The sequence below is a fragment of the Chiloscyllium punctatum genome, chromosome 3, assembly GCF_047496795.1.
Source record: "Chiloscyllium punctatum isolate Juve2018m chromosome 3, sChiPun1.3, whole genome shotgun sequence".
Classification (NCBI taxonomy): Eukaryota; Metazoa; Chordata; class Chondrichthyes; order Orectolobiformes; family Hemiscylliidae; genus Chiloscyllium; species Chiloscyllium punctatum.
Genome location: NC_092741.1, coordinates 11759968 through 11770923, shown reverse-complemented (window position 1 = coordinate 11770923; position 10956 = coordinate 11759968). Strand labels below are relative to the sequence as shown.

The window sequence follows — 10956 nt, the reverse complement described above, 5'->3', positions numbered from 1 at the left end:
GGAGTGGACAAAGTTAAAAATCATGCAACACCAGGATATAGTCCAACAGGTTTATTTGGAAGAACCAGCTTTTGGAGCGCTGCTCCTTTGTTAGGTGGCTAGTGGGGCTGGATCCTGACGAAGGAGCAGCGCGTTGAAAGTTTATACTTCCAAATAAACCTGTTGGACAAGAACCTGGTGTTGTATGAGTTTCTCCGGATTTTTCTGTTCTTGAGCCATGGATAGTATTCTGGTTGCATGAAACGACAGGTTGTTGATAGGGAACAAATAGGAAAACCAAGCTTATGCAGTTAAGAGGATAACGGGAGCAGTCACCTCGAGGAAAAACAAGACACCTATCACCCTGCCATCCCCCTAACCCGCACAAGTGCTGCACGTGAACGGCCAACTCGGGCTCACTGCGGCACAGATCAAGGTGCCTGAGGGCAAGGGGCGTGGCCGAAGGCAGATGATTGACAGATAGGCGGGCCCGGAGTGGTTGACGAATGGGCGGGTACGATTGGAATGATTGACAGGCGGTGAAGGGGCGGGGCCCGACGGGACACCGCAATCGGAAATCCCTCGCGGTTTGCGATTGACAGCCTGCGGCCGCCAGGCATTTCCGGTGAGCGCGTGCGCGCCAACGCGAGGGTGAGTGGAGCAGCGCGTGTGCGCGCCGTTGGCGATTGTTCTTCATCGGAAAATCTAATTCGAGATCGGAAAAACCCCTCCTCAGAAATGGTTTTAAAGAAACTCTTGGGTCAGTGAGCTGAAACTGTGCTATTTTCTGAGGTAACTTGGTGCCTTTTTGATTCCTGGTCGCAGAGCCGGATTTATTTTTTCGGTGGCGAATCCTGAGAGAAGGAGAGACCCCGCGGAATCGTGTGATCATTTATTTAAAAAACAAATCTGTTTCTCTCTCTCTCTCTCTTCACCTTATCCGGGGATACACTCCAGCTCCCGACTTGTTTTGTCGGTTGAAGTTGTTTCTTTGCCAAGTGAGTGAGTGAGGAGAGCGGGAGAGGGTGGTCTCTCTCAATCTCTGAGGGAGACGGAGACTTTGGGAAAGCGGCTTCGAGGGAATAAAGCGGCGGCGGCGGCGGCGGCGGCGGCAGGAGCCTGTCTACAATGAGGTAAGAAACAGCGGGATGCTTTTAACAAGATATTCATTCATATTCCAACTTGGTGAAGGGGAGGCTGACGGCAGCTCGGCGCTGCTTTTGTTTCACTGGATTTGATTGTGCTGCTCAATATTGTTGCCTGTATCTCCGGACAAGAATTGTGCACCACGACCCCCGTCGAGTAAGAGGAATGATTCAAGGCGGGACAGGGCTGGGGCACAGGGAGAGCCCACAACCCCCCCCCCCCCCCGTACAGCTATCCCGATCACCCGGGTCGATTTCTATTTATCCCCCCCCCCCCCCGATCCACTCTTCCTCCCCGGTCCACCCTCCCCCGATCCATTTCCCCCCTGAATCACTTCCCTCTGAACCACTCCCCCACCCCAGATCTACTCCCCCCACGGTCCACTGCCCCGATCCTTCCTCTTCCCCCCCCCCCGATTATCCCCCCCCCACCGATTCATCCCCCTGATCTGCTCCCCCAGCCCACGAACCGCTCACCCCCGATCCACTTGAACCCCCCCATCCACTCCCATCCCCGATCCACTCCCTGCCGATCCACTCTCCCCTCACCCCGATCCACTCTCCCCTCACCCCGATCCACTCTCCCCTCACCCCGATCCACTCCCCCAATCAACTTCCCCTCCTGATCCACACCCCTCCCGATCAACTCCCCACCCATCCATTCCCTTGCCAATCTCATGTTTCCCCATCCTAAATTCCCTATGCACACACACCCTCCCCCCTCTCTTCACCCCTCTTATTTCTTCACCCCTCTTATTTCTTCACCCCTCTTATTTCTTCACCCCTCTTATTTCTTTACCCCTCTTATTTCTTCACCCCTCTTATTTCTTCACCCCTCTTATTTCTTCTCCCTGCCTTCCTTTCTCCCCATCTCTCTTTCATCTTGCTCCCTTATGCCCCTTTCTCCTGCCTCCCCCATTTCCCCCTCCCCCCCATTTCCCCCTCCCCCCCATTTCCCCCTCCCCCCCATTTCCCCCTCTCCCCCATTTCCCCCTCTCCCCCATTTCCCCCTCTCCCCCCATTTCCCCCTCTCCCCCATTTCCCCCTCTCCCCCATTTCCCCCTCTCCCCCATTTCCCCCTCTCCCCCATTTCCCCCTCTCCCCCCATTTCCCCCTCCCCCCATTTCCCCCTCCCCCCATTTCCCCCTCCCCCCCATTTCCCCCTCTTCCCCCATTTCCCCCTCTCCCCCCATTTCCCCCTCCCCCCATTTCCCCCTCCCCCCATACCCCATACCCCCCTCCCCCACACCCCCCATCACCCTTACCCCCCCTTTCTCCCGTTCCCGCCCTTTCCCTCCTTCCCCTCCACCTTCCCCCCGTCCCCTCACCCTTCCCCCATCCCCTCCCCCCTTTCCCCTCCCCCTCTCTCTTCCCAACCCTTCCCCCTTTCCCCCTCCCTTACCCCCCTCCGCTTCTCCTCTGCTCCCACTCCATTTCTCCCCTCCCTTTTCTCCTCCCCACATCTTTACTCCCCTCCCTCTACATCATTGAACCACCCTCCCCACTCTCCTGCCACCCATCCCTCGTCTTCGTCCTCCCTCCAATCCGTTCTCCTCAATTACCCCTGCCTCCCATCCCCCTTCCTCTCTCCCTATCTCCCCAACATCTCTCCCCATTTTCACCCACCTTCCTCTCCCTCTCCTGCCTGCCAACCCCAGCAAAGAGAGTGCAGTCCTGCAAATGAGAATTGAATTTAGTATCTTGCTCTTGTCATATAGCATTACATTATATTAAGAAAACTTATGAATAAACTTCTCAATGAATAATTCAGACTGAATATGGTCAATTGAAGAGTTATTACTATGGGACCTTTCCGTGTCAAGGTTAGATTTGTGTTTTCGTTGTCAATGGTAGAAATGTTCGTTTGATAGAAATGAATTTTACTTTCATCTCACAGCCTATATTTAAATGTGCATTCAAATTATCATCTCCGTTCAATACAAATAAAAAAGCTATGTTCTAAATGGTTTGTGGGAATTTCTAGCCCAAGACTTGTCAAATCGGACGGGAAGAATCCGTGATGTACCAACCATTTTGAGCCCAGATGAAATACGAATGACGCAACAAAAGAAATTTACAACCCTGAGCATCTCTCCTATCCACCTCCCCCAAAAGTGATCTGTCCCACCTGAGAGAGTGCACAGATCCAGCATTGGATTATTTAACTATCTCAGGACACATTACACCGGAGTAGGCGGAAGATATCCTTGATCGTGGAAGTCGCAGAGCACTGATTTATACTGGACTGCATACAAAAGCTGGCTAATTCTGGGGAAATGGGTGAAATTTGAGCAAGTTTCCAATTGCCTATCTACAATCCCGATCATTTTTTTTCTTTTGCATGGAACTCCAAGGTCTGTGTGCAGCAGCAACTTCGGGAAATCTGAAATTGATAATGGGAATTGTGATAACATGTCAGTTGATGTGTCCACACTCTTGGAGTGGCTGCGCAGCTTAGAGAGAATGTTGTTCTTAATGCAAGTGGTTAGCTCATAGTTGCTTGCTCTGTTCTTCGTTGTGATGGACAACAATGTTGCTTGCTCTGATTGCTGGCAGGAAATCTGAGGTAAAAACAATGACTGCAGATGCTGAAAATCAAATACTGGATTAGTGGTGCTGGAAGAGCACAGCAGTTCAGGCAGCATCCAACGAGCAGCGAAATCAACGTTTCGGGCAAAAGCCCTTCATCAGGAATAAAGGGCTTTTGCCCGAAACGTTGATTTCGCTGCTCGTTGGATGCTGCCTGAACTGCTGTGCTCTTCCAGCACCACTAATCCGGCAGGAAATCTGAGTTATGGGATGCTTGTCTTATGTCATTCTCACATCTTTTCTAGGTCATCTGCAATCATTCTGACATTTATCACCTAACTGCCCTTCAGTTGACTTTTTCTGCTTTCCTTTACTTTGTCCTTTAGAGGAAATCACCGTAGCTTTTCTACTCTGAACAAATGGTTGAAATACTATATTCTGGCAGTCAGGTTTTTGGCAAAGTTTTGCCCTTGAAATGCCAAGTGCTATTTGTTTTATGGTCCATTTTTGGAATTTTGGGGCGGTAATGGCCCAATGTTATTAGCGTTGGACTGTTAATCCAAAATCTAGGTAATGTTCTAGGAACTTGGGTTCAAATCCTGCCATGGCAGATGGGGGAACTTCAATTTAAAAGAAAATCCTGGAATTAAGATCTATTGATGACCGTGAAACCACTGTCGATTGTTGGAAAAACCCATCTGGTTCACTAATGTTCTTTAAAGAAGGAAGCTGCCATCCTTCTCTGGTTTGGCCTAACTGTGACATCAGACCCATAGCATTGTGGTTAACTGTTAACTGCCCTCTGGGCAATCAGGATGAGTAGTAAATGCTGGTCCAGCCAGCAATGCCCTTGTCCCATGAATGAATTTGAAAAGATTAAGGGCTCTCATGAATCTGCAGATCTCAGCACAATGCATTTTTACCCCTTGATTATCTTCCATCACAATTCTCGAGCCTTTTATCAAGGATGTAGCAGTATTAAGAATTTATGGGATATGGGCATGACTGGCTGGCTGGCTAACATGTATTGTCTGCCCCTAGTTGCCTTGAGACAGTGTTGGTGAGCTGTCTTCTTGAATCACTGCAGTGCATGTGTTGTAGGCAGACCCATGATGCTGTTGGGGAGGGAATTCCAGGATTTTGACCCAGCGACACGGAAGGAATGACAATATATTTCCAAGTCAGATTTGAGAGTGCCTTGGAAGGAAACTTTCAAGTGGTGGTGTGCCCATGTATTTGCTGCTCTTGATCTTATGGTTGGAAGTGGTCATTGGTTTGGAAAGTCCTGTCTAACTTTTGTGAATTTCTGCCATTAGATAGTACACACTCCTGAGTCTCAGTGAATGGGTGTTTGTGGATGTTGTGCCAATCAAGCAAGCTGCTTTGTCCCATATGTTGTCAAGCTTCTTGTGTTGTTGGAGCTGCACTCAGCCGGGCAAGTGGGGAATATTCCATCACACTTGTGCAATGTAGATGATGGACAGGCTTTAGGGACTGAGGAGTTGAGTTACTTATAGAGTCATAGAGGACACAAACAGACCCTTCGGTCCAACCAGTTCATGCTGACCATAATCCCAAACAAACTAGTCTCACTTGCCTGCACTTGGTCACTATCCCTCCGAACATTTCTTATTCATGTACTTGTCCAAATGTCTTTTAAACATTGTAACTGGATCTGCACCCACCACTTCCTCTGGCAGTTCATTCCACACCTGAACCACTCTATGTAAAACAAACAAATTGCTCCTCATGCCAACTTTGACAGTATTAGGCAAGAACTTTCAAAAGTTGATTGAGGATGGGGTGTTCACAGGTAAAGGGACAGCTGGAAAATGGGAAGCCTTCTAACAATGAGATAACACGATTCCAGAGACAGTATATTCCTGTTAGGGTGAAGAGCAAGGCTGGGAGGTATAGGGAGTACTAGATGACTAGAGAAATTGTGGTTTTGGTCAAGAATAAGAAGAAAGCATATGTCAGGTATAGATAGCAGAGATCGAGTGAATCCTTCGAGTTTCAAGGCAGTAGAAATATACTTAAGAGGGAAATCAGGAGGACAAAAAGGGGAAATTTGCTTTGGCAAATCAGGCTAAGGAGAGTCCAAATGGATTTCATAAATACATTAAGGACAACAGGGTCGCTAGGGAGAGAATAGGGCCCCTCAGAGATCAGCAAAGCAGCCTATGTGTGGAACTTCAGGAGATGGGGGAGATACCAAGTAAGTATTTTGCATCAGTGTTTACTGTGGAGAAGGGCATGGAAGATATAGGATGTGGGAAATAGATGGTGACAGCTGATACTGGATGTCTTGAAATGCGTAAAGGTGGGTAAATCCCCAGGACCTCATCAGGTGTAGGGTTGAGAGTGTGGTGCTGGAAAAGCAAAGCAGGTCAGGCAGCATCCGAGGAGCAGGGATGCTGCCTGACCTGCTGTGCTTTTCCAGCACCACACCCTCAACTCTGATCTCCAGCATCTGCAGTCCTCACTTTCTCTTCATCAGGTGTACCTTAAAACTCTATGGGAACCAATGGAAGTGATTGCTGGGCCCCTTTCTAAGATATTTGTGCCATCGATAGTCGCGATTGAGATGCTGGAAAACTGGAGTTTGGCTAATGTGGTGCCACTATTTAAGAAAGGTTGTAAGGAAAAGAGGCCAGGGACTATACATCAGTGAGCCTGACATCAGTGATGGGCAAGTTATTGGAGAGAATCTTGAGAGACAGGATTTACATGTATTTTGAGAGGTAGGGACTGGTTAGGGATAGTCAACATGGTTTTTTACTTGGGAAATCCTATATCGCTAACATGATTTGAGTTTTTTGAAGAGTAACAAGGACAATTGAGGGCCAAGTGATGGATGTGATCTATGTGGACTTGAGTAAGGCATTCGACAAGGTAGACTGGTTAGCAAGGTTAGATTACAAAGAATAGAGGGACAATTAGCCATTTGGATACAGAACTGCCTCAAAGATAGAAGACAGAAAAGTGGTGGTGGAGAGTTGCCTTTCAGACTAGATGCCTAATGAGCAGGGGTGTGCCACAAGGATTGGTGCTAGGTCCACTGCTTTTTGTCATTTATATAATTGACTTGAATGTGAACATAGAAAGTATTGTTAGTAAGTTTGCAGCAGCACCAACATTGGAGGTATAGTGGACAGTGAAGAGAAGTTACCTCAGTACCTGTTGATCAGATGGGCTGAGGCGTGGCAGATGGAGATTTAATTTAGATGAACGTGAGGTGCTGCATTTTGGAAAAGCAAATCAGGGCAGGATTGTACACTTAATAGTAAGGTCCTGGGGAGTGTTACTGAGCAAAGAGATCTTGCAGTGCAGGTTCATAGTTGCTTGAAAGTGGAGTCACAGGTAGATGGGATAGTAAAGAATGTGTTTGGTATGGTTTTCTTTATTGGTCAGAGCATTGAGTAAAGGAGTAGGAGGCCATGTTGCAGCTGTATGGGACATTGGTTATGCCATTTTTGGAATATTGTGTGCAATTCTAGTCTCCCTACTATGGGAAAGATATTGTGAAACTTGAAAGAGTTCAGAAAAGATGTACAAGGATGTTGCAAGGGTTGGAGGGTTTGCACTAAGGGATGAGGCTGAATAGGCTGAGGTTGTTTTCCATGAGTTTTGGAGGCTGAGGGGTGACCTTATAGAGGTTTATAAAATTGTGAGGGGCATGGATAGGGTAAATAACCAAGGTCTTTTCACTGGGTGGGAGACTCCAGAGCTAGAGGGCATAGGCTAAGAGTGAGAGGGGAAAGATTTAAAAGGGACTTAAGGGGGAACCTTTCTATGCAGGAAAAGGCTTAGAGGGATATGGGCCAAGTGCCGACAAATGATATTGATTAGTTGAGGATATCTGCTCAGCATAGGCAAGTTGGACCAAACTGTCTGTTTCCGTGCTGTACACTATGTGACTCTGTATTTTTTGCATCTTTCTCCTCTCACTTTAAAAATATGCCCCTTGTCTTGAAATCCCCTAGCGAAGGGAAAAGACTGCTGTTCACCTTTTCTATACCCCTCATGATTTTATAAACCTATATAAAACCTTCTCTCAACCTCTCATGTTCCACCTATCTGTATAACTCAGACCTCATTCTCAGTAACATCCTGGTAAATCTCTTCTGAATTCTTTACTGCTTAATAATATCCCTTCTATAACGGGGAGACCAGAACAGTACCTCTTCTGGCCTAACCAACATAATGTCCCAACTCTTGGACTCAAAGGTCTGAGCAATGAAGGCAAGCATGCTAAGTGCCTTCTTAATCACCTTATCTATAAATAATGCAAATTTCAAAGAATTATGGACCTGAAACCCTAGGTCGCTCGTTGTACAACATTGCTCAAGGCTTGTTGCAGTATTTCTAGCCTGTCTTGTATGCTCTGTATTACAGCATGAGCCCAGTTTAATTCTGGTAACTGGTAACCCCAGGATGTTGGTCGGGAGTGTGGTGCTGGAAAAGCACAGCAGGTCAGGCAGCATCCGAGGAGCAGGATAATTGACATTTCGGACATAAGCCCTTCATTCCTAAGGAAGGGTTTATGTCCAAAACGTCATTTCTCCTGCTCTTTAGATGCTGCCTGACTTGCTGTGCTTTTCCAGCACCACACCCTTGACTCTGATCTCCAGCATCTGCAATCCTCACTTTAACCTCAGGATGTTGTCAGTTGGAGATTCAGTGAAGGTATAGCCTTGAATGTCAAGGGGAAATGGAAAGATTGTCTCTTATTAGAGATGGTCATTCCTGGCATTTATGTGGAATGAATGTTACTTGCCACTTTGCAGCCCAAGCCTGGATATTGTCCAGGTCTTGTTGTGTTTGAACATGGATTGATTCAGAACATCCTTTCTTCTGACCTTATGATGAGCGAAGGTCATTGGTGAAGCAACTGAAGATGGTTAGGCCTAGGGCACTACACTGAAGAACTCTTGCAGAGATGTCCTGGGCTGAGGTGACTGCTTTCCAAAAACCACAACCAACTTCCAATTTGTCAGTTACGACTATAACCAGTAGAGGGTTTTCACCTGATTCCTGTTGATTGTAATGTGATTGGTGAGTTGGGAAAGGATTTTTTTAAGAATGGGAACTCGCGTTCGGTATTATGCGATTCTGTCCCTGGTTACTTTAAGTCCACTTGAGGTGGTTACTTCAGGTCAAGCAAAAGAAGTTGAATGATGGGGCAAATTTTTTCTGACCTTATTGTTGATATTTTTGAGAATGGTTTTTAGAAATTATTGCAGGAGAAAAGATTTGGATTTCAAGATTCTCCTCATGGACAATGTACCAACCCATCCTCCCACCATTGGTGAGCTTTCTGAAATCATCAAGTGCTATTTCTACCTCCGAACACGATCTCTCTCATTCAACCCATGGACCAGGATGCTTTATCAGTTTTTAAAGCTTATTATTTAAGGCGACACTCAGGAAGCTGATTGCAGCTACTGAAGGGATTAATGAGGATAGTGTTCTTCAATTTTGGAAGAGCTTTAACATTAATGATGATGCTGATGATGACCCTCAGCCCCTGTCTTAATACAGTACTGTAACTCGGCAAACTCAGAAACCCTAGTGTTAAATTTATTATATTATTTCATTAAAATATATGATTTTAACATTTACTTAAATCGTGCTGTCATTTGTATTTGGCTACTAATTTTTGTTTTGTGTTTTCCTGATATTTTTGGTGGTTCGTCCCAACCCTGTTTTTCCTGTAGGCCCCATTATTTCTGTTGTGCGATTTTCAGTAATAAGAGGTTGCACGAGAATGCAACTACTGTGTTAAGCAGGACAGATTGCATATATTAATGACTCGGATGAGGAAAGCTACATTTGCAGATAACACAAAAATAGATGGATAGGCAAGTGAAAAAGATGAGTGGAGTCTGCAGAAGGATATAGCTAGGTTATGCAAGTGGGCAGAGACTTGGAATATGGAATATACTATGGAAAAATGAGAGGTTATACATTATGACAGGCAGAATAGAGGCTGACTATCATTTAAATGGAGAAAGACGGCAGAAAGCTGCATGTGCAGATGAATCTAGAAATCCTCCTGCATAAATCACTGTTATGGTCCAGACCTTGACAAGTATATCTAGACCCTAACTTTTATTTAAATACAAGTGTAAGGTGCTGTGTTCCAGATGTAATTCGATTGGTCACATTACTTGGCTTTAAGGTAAACGCAATTTTATTCTTACACATAGTTAAAATACAAACAAAAAATAAGAATTATTGTAACTTTAACTTTATTGGAAAATTTAACAGAATAATAGATTATTTAACTACTAGACAGCAACTGTTCCAATATAGAAACATCCCATAAACATACACATGCAAAGGCAAATTCAGTAAAATAGATTGTCTGATATGTGGTGTTTATCCAGTAATGAAAAAAGAACACCAAGGGAAAATTCTGGCAGAGAAAGAGAACTGAAGCTTTTTTGCTGTAGTTGAGAGAGATGTATAACAGCTTCCACAGGCAATTTCAAAACCCCAACAACTGAAAGCTAAATTGAACCTGACTCCACCTATTAATACTGCTTCTCATGTTCTAACTTTAAAACAAAACCCTAGAGCCTCACAAGCTGTTTACTTTTTTTGGCTTGGAAGAGACATCTCTACGCCTCTGGCTCAAAAGCTTCCTTCAGGAAAAAAGGATAAAATACGCATCTCAAAGCCACAGTATCGTCACATCGCAAAACGCTAGCATTCAGGTTCAGCAGGTTACAAGAAAAGTTTGAAACGGAATGGAGTATAAAATTAGGGAGGTTTTGTTAAAATTATGCAAGGCACTACTCAGCCCACAGCTGGAATATTGTGAACAATTTAAGTTCGCTTATTGATAGAAAGATGTACTGGCATTGGAGATAGTCCAGAGAAGGTTTGGAGGGACTGTCTCATGAGGAGGGGTTGAATAGGTTGGGCTTGTACTCATTCATAGAACTAAGGGCAGCACTCTGCCTCACAGCGCCAGAGACCCGGGTTCAGTTCCTGCCTCGGGCAACTGTCTGTGTGGAGTTTGCACATTCTCCTTGTGTCTACGTGAATTGGCCATGCTAAATTGCCTGTAGTGTTAGGTGAAGAGGTAAATGTAGGGGAATGGGTCTGGGTGGGTTGCTCTTTGGAGGGTCGGTGTGGACTTGTTGGGCCGAAGGGCCTGTTTCCACACTGTAAGTAATCTAATCTAACCATAGAATAGTACAGTGCAGAATAGGCCTTTCAGCCCTCGAATTTGTGCTGACCTGTGAACTAATCTAAGCCCATCACCCTACACTATCCCATCATCATCCGTATA

The 10956-nt window shown here is 45.7% G+C and overlaps 1 protein-coding gene across 3 annotated transcripts in view; it reads left to right on the top strand.

Annotated features, from left to right (window-relative positions):
* The first annotated feature begins 610 nt into the window (after positions 1–610).
* The window catches only part of enah (ENAH actin regulator), a 427681-nt gene continuing 417335 nt past the window's right edge, over positions 611–10956 (top strand). Inside the window, exons 1-2 of one of the 3 annotated variants that reach the window (XM_072550524.1) lie at positions 611–771; positions 937–1112. In XM_072550524.1, the coding sequence (XP_072406625.1) occupies positions 1108–1112 (5 nt within the window). In that variant the 5' untranslated portion in view covers positions 611–771; positions 937–1107. Of the gene's footprint in view, positions 1113–10956 lie in introns of all 3 variants that reach the window. The other 2 variants (XM_072550527.1, XM_072550518.1) reach the window with 2 other exon arrangements.